This window comes from Ammospiza nelsoni, chromosome 3 (genome assembly GCF_027579445.1).
Source record: "Ammospiza nelsoni isolate bAmmNel1 chromosome 3, bAmmNel1.pri, whole genome shotgun sequence".
NCBI classification, from domain to species: domain Eukaryota; kingdom Metazoa; phylum Chordata; class Aves; order Passeriformes; family Passerellidae; genus Ammospiza; species Ammospiza nelsoni.
Window position 1 is genome coordinate 78,967,844 of NC_080635.1, and position 17,376 is coordinate 78,985,219.

A 17,376-nucleotide genomic window follows, 5' to 3' on the forward strand; every position below is an offset into this window, starting at 1 on the left:
AACATGCAACAGTAATGAGCTTCCTTTTTTAACTTGTTCCAGATGCTGGACACCAGGACCACTAGAAGTATTTTATTATTCTTACATGTTGGTATAAAGCATCATCTGATTTCAGGCCTCACATTTGGAGAAATATGGCAAAAGGGGAAATAATTCCATAAGGGGAAGTTCTCTATTCTAATTTCCAGGAAAGACGGTTCTTCACATACCATGACAGTGGTTTTCAAACTGAGGCCTGTGAATCAATGATGATTTGCAGAAAACATGCTGATGATCCACAGACAGTTGGTCAAATGTTGATGGCTCTTCTCCATGTTTCCAAATGCTACATTCTTCTAAAATACAGCTAATAATAGATATATTAAATATTTCCCTAATATTTTTCTTATATAAGCTGAATGGTGTATACGTTCATTGTAATGAGTTTTTAATAAAGTTAGAGTAATAAAATGGGCAGTAGTTTTCTTCTTCAGGAAGTGTCTTAAGACATGCTTGCTCCATTCCCTGGATGTGGTGCCACAGGACTGAGTTGTGCTCACCAGCAGCTTCCACGCTTCAGGAAAATGCCAGTTCTAAATTGTAAAATCCAGTTAAAAACTGAACATACAAAACCCTGATTTGCAGTTTGGGGAACTTTAAGATGAATTTTCTGAGGAAAAAATACTTGAGGGAATTTAGAACTCCATATAGGCATTTGCATGGGAGTACCAGGGAACAGACGTTGAGCCGTAGATACGATACGTATTGCTCATGGTGATGTATATTGAATTATACGCACTAACCAATGGCTTCACTTTGATCATATGAGCTAATTACAGATAAATTAGTCCATACCTATCCAGTTTTTACTGCATTTCCTAAAGCCTATTGTAAAAATAAGACATTTCTTGCCTTCTAATGTACATAACTGTCCTTGTAAAAATCTGACAAGTCTTCCAGCAAAATATTTTGACCAGCACATAGGGTAAAATATCTCCATGAGAGAAGGGTGAGTATATTTTGTTTCTAATTTCCCTGACAGTGAGAACTGTCATTTTGATTCTCTAATGTTTTCTTGCTCTGTTGATTTAGCATTTTTCATTTTAATCAGAAAATTGCTTCCTGATTTAAATTTTAGTAAAGGAATTACTGCCTTATAAAGAAAACAATTAATTACTAATTTTTGGGAAGATACTACTCTGGAAATCTTATACTTTGGCTGAGATGTTATCAACATTTAGATATGAGCTGTCTAATAATTGTTTTCATTTCTGCCTATACCTCTCGATGGAGTAAGTATTAAGTCCACGTGAAATGTTAATATTATCAAAAAAAAAGAATAAAACCTTCTTCAGGAAGGAAAATTATTTCTTTTCAAAAGAGAAAGGCAATTCTAATTACTGCATATTTTATTGCTACTATTCCCTTCAAAAACACTGCATTGTTATACCTTAAATTAACCCACATACATTTAAAGCAGTTTGTTTGATTTACGGGTGTTTTAAGTACTTTGGGAGGTTAAAATAGTAAAGGTAGAAAAGTTGCTGGATTTTTCCATGAAGATAGAAATAAATTAAGAGATTTCCATCGAATAATAAGTAAAAAATTCTATTAAATTAATATATAATGCTACATTTTTTTATTTAGGAAGAAGATATGATACTCCTGATTTGATGAGTATGAATTTGAGAGGAGAAGATATGATATACTCCTGATTTGATGAGCATGAATTTGTTCTGTGTGAAACAGGTATATTCTTCAGAAAGAACTGAGGAATATAAAATGAATAAACATATAAAAAGCATCCTTTAGGAACTAACCAACTGTAGGACCCCATACAACACTAGGAAATAACCTGCATTGTGAAGACAGCTGAAAAAGAGATGGAGTTTCAAGTAAAAGAATTGTTACCAAGGCTGAAATTCACAGCTGTACAGAGGTGAGCAAGATCCTATTCCATACTTGGAAAAAAAACCAGAGAGATTTGATAGTGAAAAGTGGGCTGACAAATAAACAAGCTATCTGTTTGATAACAGTTAGTTAAATTGCAAATATCAGGTGTGTGAACTATCAAAGCCTTCTCACCATGTGTAGTATGCTGTCAGAAGTCTCTGAATGACTCTTCTGAGATTCACAATTTACATTTGGGACTCAAATACCAAGAAAAAAATTTCTTATTGGTTAATCTGAATGTTTAGGATGGCTTTCAGAATCATATCTTTATGGGGTTTGATGTGAATGCAATATAAAATTCTAACAGAAGTTAGAGCCTGTCCTTTTGTTACAGCCTGTCATTTTGGGTTTTTTTGGGGATGAAAATGAACATCTCTCTCCACATTGTATTCATTTTTATGCTACAGCTGATATGAAATTCAGTTTCTTGATCACTTAACACCTCAATATTTGGCAAACACAAACTATTTAGATCAAAGGAATGGACAGTGAAAAACTGATCCTCAGTTTCTGGAATCCTTTGTGACTCAGAGTAACATCTGTGAGAATTCCCAATATGAAGAGTTCATTTATGCTCCTTCTGCCCCATATATTTGCATATACAATGGAAAACAATAATGTTACAAATAGCAATATGGAGTTGCTTTTTGCCATGGATGGGCATAGAAGAGTGTATCATGTGGCAATCTAATTCAGTAACTGTCTTTGGATTAGTTCTTTGGATTGATGTTACAGTAACTGGAAACACCTTTGTCTTGGTTTGCATTTATCCTGTTTGACTGTGAGGTTGACAGGAAATGCATCTGCTCTCAGCAGGCACAGTGCCTCTTCCTATCTTGTTGCTTCATACTGCAGTAAAACATGAGGCACAATTCTACCTTTAGCCTGTAACATGTGCACTTAACTAGGAGATACCTTGCTCAGAAATAAGTGCTAAACATTCCTGGAGAATTTACACAAGAATTAACTTCTTAGAACTAGATCCATTTTCACACATATTTTCAAAGTAATGTAAAAAAACTCCCGGGTAAGCTACTCATCTTTTAAATATGGCTCTGCTACTTTGAACTGGCCTTCTTGCATGTATTATTTATAACAGCTTCTATTTCTGTCTGCTGTGCAAAGGAAACAAAATAATTTCATTACAAACTCAGCTGCTTTCACATTGAAAGCATAAGAAAGTGGCTTTGTCAAGATCTTTGATCTTTATTTAAAACATAAATGCATATGCAACTTTAACAACTGAAATTATACATGAAATCTATCTTTCGAGCAAACTGTCTTTAAAACATTTTAATGGAGAGAGACTGACAAAGTGAATATTGCTGCAGCGTCTCTGTATTGAAACTCAGACTAACAGTAAAGCAAGGAAGATAGTTTTTATTAGAAGGGATTAAGAAATAAAATATAAGTAATTCACTCTCCACAAAAAACCCCACCCCTGCAAGTATGAATAATAATGACTAAATATTTTTTCTGAGATTATGATAAACAAAATGAATCAGTGATAATACCTTTTTCTTTTTACACACCTGTGGTGGCCCACTCAGCAGCAGTCTCCTTGGGTGGAAGGTGTCCATTCTGCCCTCATTTCTGTTGTTGTAGTCCATGTGGATTGGCTTGGGAACCGTCCACTGGCGGTAGTACAGGGACTGCTCCGTGCACGTCATCATCTTGCTCATAAGGGGACGGAAAGAACTTGCCCACATAACAGAATGGTAAGGCAAGAGGGAAGAGGATTTGGGAAGTCCACTGCTGTCTGTAGAAGTAATAATGTCATAAACCAGTTTGGGCAGGAAAACTATGGGAGGCTGTTTAGATGCCTTGGTCATGGAGCACTGAGACGTCTGTAGGATGAAGGAGTTATGAGTAGGTGCAGAGGAGGAAGAAGAGGAGGAGAAAGGTGGGGAGGATGATGAGGTGATGGAGACTTGGGTACTTTTTATGTTTTGTTTCATATCCAGTTGTTCAGTTACTGGTGGCAAGTGTTTGCTGATTGTTGTTTGTGCCCCCTTGTCTACTTTTTGCTTCTGCCTTTCATAGTTATTTGTAGTTTCTTCAGTGCTGTTACTTAGGGCTTGGGGAGGGGATGACTCAGTGCAAAATGCTGTAATTAAAAGAAAAATTGTATTTCAACACAGTGCAACTATCTCTTCTAGTCAATGCCACAGTTAAACAAAACACAACAAATAATCCTCTTGATACATTGTCCAGCAAACATGGCTCCTCCTCTTGATTTGACCTTCCTCGTACAGGAAGCCATAATGGGACAAGTTTGTAGTATTTGTTTCAAAGCAGAAAGTGGCTTTTAAAGTCCTGAAGTTCATAGGAAAGATGTCAGTGATTGCTCTGTCCTCTATTTCCCTCATACACTTCTTGCTGAAGGTGCTCACCTGATACTTTATTCACTCAAGACAAATACAAAATTACTAAAACCATTGTTTAAATGCATTGAAGGAAGTAAGTATTTCCAGGCTATTACCCCACCACACTACAGAAATGTCTACTCAGACTGACATCTAAAAACAGTCCTCTGAGTCAGCTCTGCTCTGACACCCATGTCTGGGTCACTGCAGCACTTAGGCTGATCTAATGAAACCTGGCAGCCCTCAAGCACCTGGTGCTACAGAATGCTTTAGTGCATTCACAGAGCTCTGGGTCAGCTCAGAGAACATACTGAATTCATGGATATTGGCTGGGAATATGTGATGTAGATACACCCTGCAGGTAACTGTGCATTTTCTGAAAGCTATATATTTTTACGCTATATATATTTTAACTATTAAGATTTCTTGAAAGTTTAACACATGTTAAATGGTTCTGAGCATCTTTAATGCTTAGTGAAAGAGGGCATGCAAATATGTCACAGTCTTTAAAGTAGACAGAGAACTGCTTGTGGAATCAGTCTACACAAGGTATAAGAAATATCTACCTAAGGCTGAACATAGATTAAACCAGATTTCCCCTCATGGTGAAAACAATCATGCTGGTTCTCAAAAACCCCCACATTTTGAACAAACAAAAGTCAGTAGAAAGAAGAATGCTGATTTCAAGAAATGCTATCCTCTGTCTATTAATCTGAAGTAGTCAGTAATAGCCATTAGCAACAAACACAAAAGTGTCACCAGCACTGTGAATGGCTGCAAGTAACACCAGTGTGACATCCCTCAAAATACCAGTATCCAGGAGCACAGAAAATAGTGAAATAAAAATATTTCTTTGACCACAGATGTACTGAGGGCACAGAGCTATGGGCAGACCACATGGAAGTACCTAGTTTGAGCACCCCATGGCATGTTAATTTTTCAAGAAAGAAAAGATCCTATTTTCTATATTTCAGAAGTCTAATCCCTATATTTTCTAGTCATCTTAAGTGATCCCATTAAAATAGGCTTGATCAAAACCTTAGTGATTTATGTCTTATACTATTTATCAAATAAGCCAAGGTCTCTTTTATGTCCTAAATTTAACATAGATGATCTTATGGTCTTACTGGAAGCTTTTGAAGAGAGAGATGAAGATGCAGAGTCATGGGAACATGATCTTTCTCTTTTCATAGGACTTCTTTTTTCTGAAGTAGAACCTGTTTCATGAATGATAGTAAGGGAAAACAAAATCAAAATATAATTTAGGTAAGCCTCTAAGTGACAGCTATATTGTCAAAGTAAGGAGAAGTACAGAAGGGTTTGTGTGGGATTTGGCCTCATCCTGACACTGTTTCCAATATGGAGAGTATCTGTTCCCACCACAGAATATCGGATCAGCCTATGGTCTAATTTACCTGTGCTGAGCTGCAACAGCTTCACAAAAATCAGTGCTGCAACCAGGAGCTGGTAATATCTAGGCCTGTCTCAACCATGGTTTCTCTTCCAACCCATGTCTTACATTCCCAACTAATCCAGTGTCAGGAAAAGCAGCAGGCAACAAGCTCTATTTTATCAGTATGTTATGAAATTACCTCCTACCCCACACAGCTTTATGGCCAGATTATATCTCAGTTTTCAGAGATGAAAATCCTCAGGTGGATGGCCATCATTCACTTGAGATTCCTAGCTGAGGCTCCTAAGTTAAAATGCTTGTTTCTGTACAGTATTAACGTGATAAACTGAGATAAGCACTGCCATCAGCAAACTTAGACTGTAAGCCTATCTCACATGTTCTGAGTTGGACTCTGGATGATCACACCATACTTCATGGACCAGGAGACCACAGGAGCCCTTTTGACTCAGATCACATACAATCTCAGCATACTTCAACTAAATGGACAGAACTGCTCATTGCAAGGAGTACCCATCACATCTGAAGCAGGCATCTCTTGAACACAGTTTGAGTATGACCTCAGGCATTTCATTCCTCTATGAAGAGTCCATATTGGATTAAAGAAAGTATTTTTGTTTAGCTTGTTCTGCTGTCATTTTCAGTGAGTAAGAACTTCGTAGGTGAACTTGGAAGGTAATTGGGTTTCTTCCTCCTCATAGTATAGAAAAAGAAATGAAGGCAAGTTGTTTGAGATTTAAAATACTTTACAGGGATAAAAATCCTTTGTTTTCCATAGGCACCATAGATAGTAAAGAAAAGTGTAAAGAACTAATAAAAAACTGATAATGTCCATCAATTATAACTCAAACAATGCAGAAAGTAATTGTTCCTGGGTAAATTATTGTTGGGTTTTGCATATTTGTATGTGCTCAATTGGTTTCTTAAGAAATTATGAATTCACGAACTCTACACTGTTCATTTGATTTCATGGGCATTTTCAAGGAGAACTCAGAAGTTTCTATGTTGAGATATATTTTCCATCCATACTATTTAACCCCTTACAAGGTAGGGACTACTCAGCTGTTTCCTTGAAAGGAATCTTTATCACTGACATCATTGTAAGGATAGGTTCAGTAGCACCAGGAACGGTTTAGTTGGAGCTGCCAGTGAGGGGAGGGATGCAGTCACTGCTGCTGCTTCTCAGACAGCAAATCTCACTCTTCCCTGCTGGGGAGGGAGATGCAGAGGGTCCTGGAACAGTGAGTGTCACCTGAACAGTGAGTGTCACCTGAACAGTGAGGGTCACCTGAACAGTGAGTGTCATCTGGTGCTCCTACTCGAGCTCCACTTGGTGGCTGTCAGAACACATAGGGCAAAGGAGGAACACAGAAGGGAGCCAGAAAACAGAGAGAGAAACAGATACAGCAGTAGAACTGCAAGAAGTTAAAATGCATCAGCAGCAGGTGAGGAAACAGAGGTTCAATGAGATGAAACAAAACTAAGGAGCAGAGATCACTCAGTAAGACTAAAGTGAGAAAACCTCACCCATAAATTGCTGCTTTTGATAATCATTTTCACTCATTTTACAGCTCATTTTATTACCAGTAATAAAAAATACCTTCTGTTGCTATTTCTTCATCTTCATTGTCAGTACTGCTTAGTTTCTCTGGGTCACTTTCTAACACATCATTCACAACTGGTTTCTCTGTGTGAATTTCTGAGCTCACAAAGTATGCTGCCAAACCAAGTTCTTGCTCCAGGCTTGTCCGTACCAAGGAAGATGAATTTATTAAACGTAAGTCACAGTATCTCAGTGATCTGGAGAGAAACAGGAGGAGCTACTATGAAAACTCACCGTAATCTACTGCCTTATCTCTTTGAGAAACACAGCCAAAGGGAAAATTTTTCACAATTAGCTTCAATGAGGGATGAGATAGAACACAGTATTTTGTGCTTAATAAGTTTACCACTGTGATGCATACACTTTTCTTTCTCTTAACCCAATTACACAACTTGATTTACTGCACTGAACATTAGCATCAGCATAAGAATAATCATTTGGATTCTAAACCTAACACACACAGAATAGGACTCAGTTGAACATACGAAAGCATTTAGTGCCCCAGGGCATCCTGTCTCTCTTCCAGCTGCCATTCCAGAAGGCACTCCACACATCCTGGGGCACACATACAACCATCATCAGCAGATTTCTCAGCTACCCTAAAGAAACCTAAGCAGCTATACTTAAGCAGCTATACTTATTTTTTTTAACATACCCATTCTCTCCTCTAAACTGGGATAACTTTTATAATATTTTTGAATCTATTTATGTCTTTGTATAAACAGAAGTTTATTATCAATAACATGGAGTTTGCATTTATGATACAAAAACTGCCCCAAAAATGGCAAAGAAACACCTTGACACTGAAATCTGTTCTCCTCTCACACAAGTAATCACACAGTTAATCTTTAGCTATTTGATAAGCAATGGATAAAACACTGCCACTGAAAAAAGAGTGGATCTTCTTACCGTGGCAAAGACTCCCCTTGTGGATCCATCCCACTAAAAATCAATATGCAAGGCAAACCTTCCAGTTCCAAATAGGTCTGTGGCCTCCAATCTACATCCTCAATTTTCTGCCAGATCTGTACAAGGTAGAGAAACCCTGTTGGACATATCTATATGTTGGACTTATCTGTAACTATATAAGAAGTTTATATATACATATATTTGAGATATATCTATATCAAATAAAAAGACAGTAAGACATACTTTATCATCCATTATAATAACCCACTTGTGCAGTGGAAGAGAAGCCACAATGCAGAGCCCAATTCCAAATAGAAAGCTCTCACAGCTTCTAGAGCATTACAGGCAGCAGTCTGCCTGCTGTTAGTCTGAGCACATTGGGACAGTATGTTCCAGCCTGCAGAGATAGCACTGAGACCAGGGCATATGGCAAATATGGCACAATGGAGAGTGAAGCTGAGCAGGAGTTTTGGGGAAGAGAATACAGAGGCTTCTCTAGGCAGATAATATATGGATGTCTGAGTCCAAGGAAGAAAATAAGCTAGAAATGAGAGTTTTCCACCTTAGAGGAACAGGAGAAAGTTGGAAGTGTTCAACACACACCACTGTCCCTATTTACAACCCTCTGGAGTCTCCCACTCTCCCCTAAAGCTATCAGTTTTCCTGGTAACTTTATGAGAAATCTGACATGTCCATATATTGTTTGACTGCTCAGGCTCAGGCTGTATTGCTTTACTCACCAGTCAGTCCTTTCTGCTGTGAGACTGATCTACAGATAAGGAGCATCTATGGTGTGAGCAACAGTACAACAACTCACCTCTGACATGTGCTTATGTTCCCCTCTATACATGTCAGAGAACATAATCAGGATGTGACTCAGAACTAATTCTGATTTTTCAGGGTAAGTGGTGTCTAATTAATAGCAGAATGAGATCAGCATTAGGCTCTGGATCTCAAATGACTTAATATAATGTATTGGATCAAACAGAGTAAACAGTATAACATATAGATATTACAACATTCTAGAGGAAATACATTTTTGCCTTGGAGATCAGAAGATGGTAATTTTATGAAGAGCAAAGGACACTTTTTTTAAACAGATGACCCACGATTCTGGACTTAAAGGATATAAATTAATCCATAAACCAAAACATGATTCAGAAAGCATAAAATCCCAAACTGTGAACACCAGGCTGCTCTAGGATCCATGATCAAGCAAATTGGTCTTTCAGTCCCCTGCTGGTGACAAGAATAATTTAACTATCAACTAGTCACTGATTAAAACCTTTTTGCACTGTGATGTTTTTGTGAGAAAATTCAGCTAAAACTGAACATTTTATTTGGCTTTTTATAGTCCCTTTCTCATAGTCCCTTTAGATAAAAGCATTTCAGCTGTTTCTGAGGGTTGCTACTGGAAGTCAAGTGCTAACTGTATTAGTTAATATTTCACTGAGCATTAACCACAGGCAGGACAGGAGAGGTGTCACAGAGAGTATGTGTAAAAGGTAAAAGTCATGCTCCTCATTGCAGTTTTTGGTTTTACTTTAGGACTGCACACTTCAGTTCATGGCTATAACTGTCACCAGTAAAGTCTCCCCACCTACCCATCTAAGGAAGCTTCCCAGCACATGCCATTCTGCAATTTACCTTCAATTGTTCCACAAAGTGCTTCCCAATGGTGATTCCAGAATTAGGATTTCCCAGGATTATTTCAAAGTTATCTTCAAGGGCTAGTCTTTCCCTTACATTATACAGACGTTCATATGCCACTGCAGCCAGAGGGACACATGGAATTCTCAACACGACCATGAGGCCGTGGCCACTAGGACATTGCCTTGAAGAGTTTATTAGATTTTGGGTGATTTCCAGAGTTTCAACTGAGGTGTAATTCTTCATCTGAGAAAGACCACACACTGCCATCATAGCTGCAGAGTAGTGTTGGATGAGGACAAAAGTCCTTATCACTGCACTGTGTAATCTGGGGAACCTGAAATAAATGGTGAATTAAAGAGTATTAAAGGGTGATGTGAAAAAACTTACAAAATATAGTAAACTCAGGATTTTCTCCTGTAATGAATCCTTTGTATCGACTATACAACAGAATCTCATCAATTGCAGTTGTAGAGTATTTGCAAGGCACCATTTCACAATCAGAACTGATGTTGTCTCATCATTTCTCCTCATAAAAGTTTACAAAGCAAGTAGTCCAGTAAAGTTACATCACTTTAGTTTATCCATACCTTACTGTTATTACAAAATTTATCACACAATATTAGCGGAGGAACTCAGTAATAGCATCAAACAAAATTACATTTTCTTATCAATAAGAATAGTATTCTTCATTGTGTGCCATTCTTAAGGGGCAGAGAAAGATTGGGTGTTTCTCTTGTTTTATTACTGAAGCCCTGAACCAATTTACTCTTGTGTTCAAGAGGACTGAATATATGTAGGCAGCAATGGCTTGCTCAGAATTGTGACTATGGCTTGCTGTGAAGATTTTATTTCTGATTTATGTGTACCTGCCATGGTGATATATCTAACTTCTCTTTGTGTTCCAAGTGCAGTGTACTCAAAATCAAAATCAGCCAGGGCCAGCAAGTGATAATATTGGACAAAAGTAATAACACATTTAAAATTATGTGGTGATACAATGGTAGATTATTACAATATAAAGGAGTTACAGGTCACAACAAGAACACATTGTAAATTGGGTTAAGCAGTGTGCATGCTCATAGTAAGAGACAGCCTCCACTGATGACACTGCAGGCCCAGTATATACTAAATACATAGGAGAAAATTAGAGCAGGTGAAACGTCTTGCATATGTAAATGATCTGTAAGACAGAGAGAAGTAAAATAAATAAATAAATAAAATGGTCTTCTAGCTAATAACTCAAGGCCATAAAAAGGACTTCCTAAGTTTCCCATGTTAAGCAAAGGAGGGCCCCATACCTCTTTCCCAAAGCCATGACCATTGCTTCAAAAGAGCTGTCGTACCGGAGCAGTGGAATGCTATGTCCAGAGAGGGTGGACTCAATGAACTCTGACAGTCCAAAGTATTTCTTGTTTTCATGGTATAAATCTACACCCTAGAGCAAATGAAGCAATAAAAATACAAGGATAAAGTCTAGAAATAATTAATTTATGAGTGATTAACCATTGGTATCTTGATATACTTACAATCACATTCTCTAATAAACATACATCTACTCAGACATATTAAAACAAGAAGAGAAAGAAACAGAACTAGCCATTTTGAGACGATGAAAATTTGACCCAATTTTTCCTCATTTCTTTCTCTCTCCCCATAAATCCAAACACACAGACAGACCAGGTATATAGACTAAATATGCACATATATGAATAAAATCCATGTATGTACATATATTTATGCAGCAATGCACTAGAGACAGAACTGAAGATTATTTCCATTTATGTAGCTCAAAAATATTTAGCAGAGCTACTAAAGTTTATGGAAAATACAAAAGGAATAAAGAAAAAGAAAGCTAGAAAGGATAAAAAAGGAAAAATGAACTTGCCACAGACTGAACAGGATGTCATGCAAACTTCACTCTTGTTTACAAAAATCTTGGGGACTTCACTGTTTTATTAAGTACATAAATGGAAAATAAATCATGAAAAGCTCAGAAAAGCACCTCAAAGCATCCATCTTACATTGCTGTATGAAGAAGGCCAGTGGATCTCATTGTAAGGGCTGATATGAGTGTGCTGTGTCTGCAGCGCGTAGGGGAAGGAAGTCACATGGAGGGTCACAATATTTGGTGCCTCTTTCACCTCCCTGCAGTTCAACAGTCTATCAACAAGTCCCGTCGACAGCTCTGTTTGAGGATAAAGACTATGCATAGCACTGCAAAAAAAAGAAACCCAAAACTCTCCAAAGTGATCAGCAAAAGGCAATATTTGTGTCTGTGTAATAGCTTAAACCCGGATGTGAAATCAAAGTTACAGGAATTTAGGACTCTTCTTTGACCCTGAAATTGTTGCAGAGAAGAAAATGCAAATTATTTCACTGCAAGTAAAAATTTTGGTGAGTCTGATAAGCTCTCTAACTAGCAAATTACCAATCCCTTGCAGCTACCAGAATATGAGAGATAAAGTAGGAAAGGAAACTAACGTGGCAGTTACCAATAGACACATAGTCCTGTAGTAACTCTGGTCAGATTGTTAGTGCTGCCCTTAACAAAGGATAATTCTAACCTACAAAATCAAGATAGAAAAGTACAGATGATAAGTCAGTATGATAGAACAAGAGAAAAAATGAATAGTTATTCTTAGAGCAAATCACAGTATCATGGAATACTGACAGTCAATTCCTTGCTCCTGAGCAAAATTTCAGTCCAAATTAATGCTATTGAATTTTTGGCATTTACCTGCCTATTTATCTTTATTAGGCAGAAAACAGAGTTGAGCAGCAACATAGGTACTTCCCTACCACTCAAGGAATATGAAATGCCTCAAAGGCTGGGACAGCTGTAAAAGTCCATGTAAGTTCCCAAGACAGGGGAGCTGAACAGGAAACCCTCAGATGCAGTTTCATTGAAAGTTATCATTGTTAACCTGCATTCACAAGTAAGATTCCAGTGTTTGGTTTCAGAAACACTACCACCATCCCAAAGTTGGAATATGTTGGTGTTTCTGGAGTTCTGAATGTTTTCCAACCTCCCCAAGAGCCTCAGAACCAGACAGCAAAAGCAGCCCCACTTGTCAGCAGGCAGGTTGTTGAGAATCTATGGAAACAGAGCTCTGTGAGGGAAGAGGGAAGCAATGAGTTACATGAGTGAGCTGATGGGAAACTTGGTAAACACTGGACAGGAACCATTCTCTTTCCCTTCAAACTCTACCTGGCATCACTAAGAATCCACAGAAGCTTTCAATTCTTACAAGTCACTGATTTTGGATAGAAAAGAACTGCAAAACTTCCAGTCAGTTAAAAACATAGGCAGCGGTGTTGGGTCACTAGTTTTCTGCTCACTGGGTTGAGGTTTTGCAAATTTTACAGCCCAGAGGACAGTAACAGAGGATGAGGAGCTCTGTGTACTTTCACAGGAAGCTTCCCCCTGAACAAAGGACAAACAGCCAAAAAAATAATAACTGTGCTGAAGATAGATAAGAATGGGGTGCAAAAAAAGCTGAAATGTTCCGCTGAGGCACAATACAATAAGCAGGGTAAGACTAAATCATGAAGGACCTTAAAACATATTTATTCAATGCATGGGGAAGCAGAGTTAGCAGAAAGTTGCAAACAAATATGAAGGAAGGGATAAATCTGAAAACTAATCTTTAGAGATAATGCAGATAATAATAATTTCTCTAAAAACAAGTTACAGTTTTCTTACCTCATTAGATCCCAGTGTGCGTGATCATGGATTAGGACAAACAGTGTGTGTGGATTCTGCATAGAGTTTTGTAAAAAAATTTTGAATTTAATTTGGGCTTCTGCATCTAGTTTCATAACATACTGCTCCACTCTCTGCTTTGTAAGGTGTTCCTTTTCTAATCCAAGTTCTAATAATATACCTAAAAGAACAGAACAAGTGTCAGTATTTCTGGATATGACTACATCCAAGAATATTGTGTAAATCTAAAATAAAGCTAACTAATGAGCACCTGAGTGCCAGAGATGAAACAAAGTCTGTTGGTAAGTCACTTCGGAGGGTGGAACACAAATCAAGAAATCAATTTTCTCGAAGGAGCCCAAATCAAGATTTTGAGTACTGGAGTCAGCAATTGAGCAAATATGAGACAGCAATTTCTGAGCCACTGCTAGCTGGAATGGACGGATTTGATGTCGTTCAATCTCATAACCTGGAAAAAGGCAAAATTCTGTTTAGATATATGCCCAAAGTCTAATCTAATGTAAAATGTTAAGAGTCTGGCAAAGAATAACTTATCTACTCTTTAAGTACTTTGCTTATTTACAGGAGTACATTTATGAAAATCTATAGAGAATATGCAAAGAAATCTTTCTGCATTTGGACATACTGGTCCTGTAAAGTGTCTGAGACCTGAAAGTGAATTGAAACAATAGTATTCTGGTACCAAAGAAGTAAAACTTACAGCTTCAAACACTGTAACACCCAGTGGAATGAAGCAGAACATCCATCAGTGTAAATCTGAATATTCCAAGACATGAGTTGCAGTTTGCCTCAGGACCTCTCCTTTCTGGGCTCTGCCCAGAGGGATCTCACTGTGCACCCAGAACTTGGTGTCCAGTGCCCTACTCTGTTACCTCTTTAGAACATCCTCCTTACTCACTTGTACACACAGCTGTTCCAGCTCCATTCACTGCTGTTGGTTTATTCGCTGAAGCAGAAAGTGATGAAGAGATGTGCCCTTGGTTTTCTTGATAAAATTTTTCCAGCAAAAGATCAATGTCACCCTCTGTCAAAGGGAAGGGATAGTGGAATAAACATCCGTGTTAATAAGATCTGCATTTCATATTGATTTTGTTTTGTAAATCTTAAAAACTTTATATATATATATATATATATTTGCTAGCTATCCTGCCCTTGGCTTATTGGCTGTTTTATACAGGAACCCTCTTGTTATTTTCTATTGCATCTCTTTTTACAGAGTATCACTAGTAAAATGAAAACCAGACCAGAGAATGACAAACCCTCTCTGCAGACCAGCTAGGACATTTATGGAATGTGGTAGAAAACTAACCTTAAGGCATTGATGCAAACCAGCAACAACAATGACATGAAACTGCCTTGGTTTATGTTCAGACCATGGATCCATACTGTTCATTAACAAGGATTACAAGGAAGTTGAGAAACATCTGATAAACATTTTTAAAACTCTAACATTTTTGAGAGACAGAAAGAAAAATAACTTCTAATACAGCCAAAAGAAAAACACGAGTCAATGCTGAAGCAAGCAAGGTGTATTTTATTGAAATATTGAATATCTGCAAACATACCCATTTCTATAGAGCAAGGGCCTTACTTAGAGATGAAAGCTATGCAGAGAGTACAATCTGCCTGATCCAGGCATTAGTATTTTCTCAGCAGTTGAAAAGATGTTTGAGCATGTCTGCAGTGAGCTCAGAAAGACAGGGCCTGTCCTGTGCAGAGCAGTCCAGTGAATATGGGTGGCAACTATTTTTAGGATGCTCATTTACTTGTTCTGCTACACAACAGCTAAACAATAACAACTAAACAATAATATTGCTAAACAATAGCAGCTGCAGAGAGCTCTATATCTCTCTGTGGTTCTCTGATTTTGAGAACCATGCTTTGAAGATACCAAGATAAACAATATATGACTGCAAGATGATTTAAGGAAAATGAGATTCCCTTAAGTGACCACTCAAAATATCATGACGCATTCAGAAGGGTTCTTGTGATCTATTTACTAACATGATGTGAAAGGCAAAGAAGACTGACATCTCATGAATCCTGACAAATATGCTGCATTTGCCCTAGTTGTGGTTTAACTTTCCACACAGCTTGATCTATCCCCAGATAATCCTGCCTGTTTTAATTCTCAGTACACTCACTTAACAAATGATCCAGTCTCTCTGCAATTTTCCTCTCTGTCCCAAGCATCACAATCAGGTTTTAAGTATGGTATGTTGAAGGGGCAAATCCCACCTTTCATGAAATAGCTCTTATCTATTCTGCTCTAAATGCTTAGGGTAAAAGAATTTATACATTCATATGCATATGGACTTATGTAATGTAAGGATGGATTTGCATAGCTAAGAATAATATGCTCAGCTGTTTGCTGGCCTATTTTTATGAAACCAATGGATTTTAGAAACTGACACTTTTAGGAGGAATTTCAATTCAACTGTACTTTCATAACTTTATCCTGCATTTTTCATGTACTTCTAAGAGTGTCTTCCTTCTGGTAAGGAAATGAGCACAGATGTTTTCATTAATTTAAGAGTTTCAGGGATTTGGAAACATGCCGCTTTACAATTTGTTAGGTACCTGGGCAGAGTGTGCTAAAGAAGGACCCCAGAGTTTCCACCTTCCCTGTGACCAGCTGATAGTTAACTTCTTTCTGGTAGTCTGAAGGACTGAGCATGCTCTCAGACAGAACTCTTGCCTGATACTTTCCTAAAAGACAAAAAAATTTAAAAAAAAAAAGGAATTTTGAAAACTCTTCAAACTAGTTAAGAATGTTCCTCTAAGTCATAATAAAAATACTCTACAACTAAATGAATACCACACATAAAAAAATGGCAGAGATGAGTCTTTTATATCTCCAACACATGTATGCACCAGACACATGTAAAATAGATTCATATTTTACAATTCTTTGTATTTCATTCCCAGTTTGGAAAGTATTTGTTGATACAGGATATCAAAAGACCATATAATATTGGAAGGAATTTCTAATTATCTTACAATCATATTGAATCTTTGAATGGCCATTCAGATAATTTATTTAATTGTGAGCAGGTTGTTGAAGGGAATGACATTGCAAGACCATCTTTTAGAAGCTAAGGAAAGGTTCCCTGCAGCAATATCCCAGTTGCACAGAGCAGGAGAGCCATATGCACTGTGTGTGCTGTAACTCACTATTTCTTGTCTGCAGCCTTGTTGGCTGAGATGCTCTGGTGAGAAAATGGGCAACGCAGGCAGAAGGTGGCTGGGGAGAGACCCAGCTGTGCAGGGTCAGCTTGGCTTCATCAAAGCCCACTAATGGTTGGCCAAAGCTCTGCTTTGTGAGGCAGCTCACTGGAACTCCAACCAAAGCCCTCACAGCACTGAACTGCTCTGGTTTGCCACGAGATAGATCCTTGGGATATTACCTGTAATCACAATGCAGGAGTCAATGGCTCGGTTCCTACTGGCACAAATGATCACCACATAGTTTGTCTTTGTTAGCTTTCCTTCCATGAGGAGCTTAAACATTTCTGAGAGCCCTTCAGCCAGGGAGTAGCTGCACTCAATGATGTGGACACTGTCGTTGCAGGAGCTGGCTGCCAGCCCTGCCAGCCAGGGCAGCTGGGCTGAGCTCACCGGGGCGATGGGGCCGGGCAGCTGCGGGAAGGGCTGGGGAGCAGCCGGCTGGTACTGGCGGATTTCACACAGGTGCGACTCCCGCCACGAGCGCATGAATATCTGCTCCAGATCCTCAATCAACGGCACCTGGTCTGCAGCTAAAAGAAAAAATAATAAT

At 38.2% G+C, this 17,376-nt stretch overlaps 1 protein-coding gene across 1 annotated transcript in view; it reads right to left on the reverse strand.

Moving 5' to 3' along the window:
• Window positions 1-17,376, reverse strand: part of GREB1 (growth regulating estrogen receptor binding 1) — an 88,899-nt gene that overhangs the window by 19,997 nt on the left and 51,526 nt on the right. Inside the window, exons 11-22 of the mRNA XM_059468144.1 lie at window positions 17,006-17,356; window positions 16,179-16,307; window positions 14,497-14,622; window positions 13,849-14,046; window positions 13,578-13,758; window positions 11,896-12,088; window positions 11,173-11,309; window positions 9,869-10,208; window positions 8,222-8,337; window positions 7,310-7,509; window positions 5,426-5,515; window positions 3,465-4,039 (exon numbers count right to left, since the gene is read on the reverse strand). Of these exons, the coding sequence (XP_059324127.1) occupies window positions 3,465-4,039; window positions 5,426-5,515; window positions 7,310-7,509; window positions 8,222-8,337; window positions 9,869-10,208; window positions 11,173-11,309; window positions 11,896-12,088; window positions 13,578-13,758; window positions 13,849-14,046; window positions 14,497-14,622; window positions 16,179-16,307; window positions 17,006-17,356 (2,636 nt within the window). The remainder of the gene's footprint in view (window positions 1-3,464; window positions 4,040-5,425; window positions 5,516-7,309; window positions 7,510-8,221; window positions 8,338-9,868; window positions 10,209-11,172; window positions 11,310-11,895; window positions 12,089-13,577; window positions 13,759-13,848; window positions 14,047-14,496; window positions 14,623-16,178; window positions 16,308-17,005; window positions 17,357-17,376) is intronic.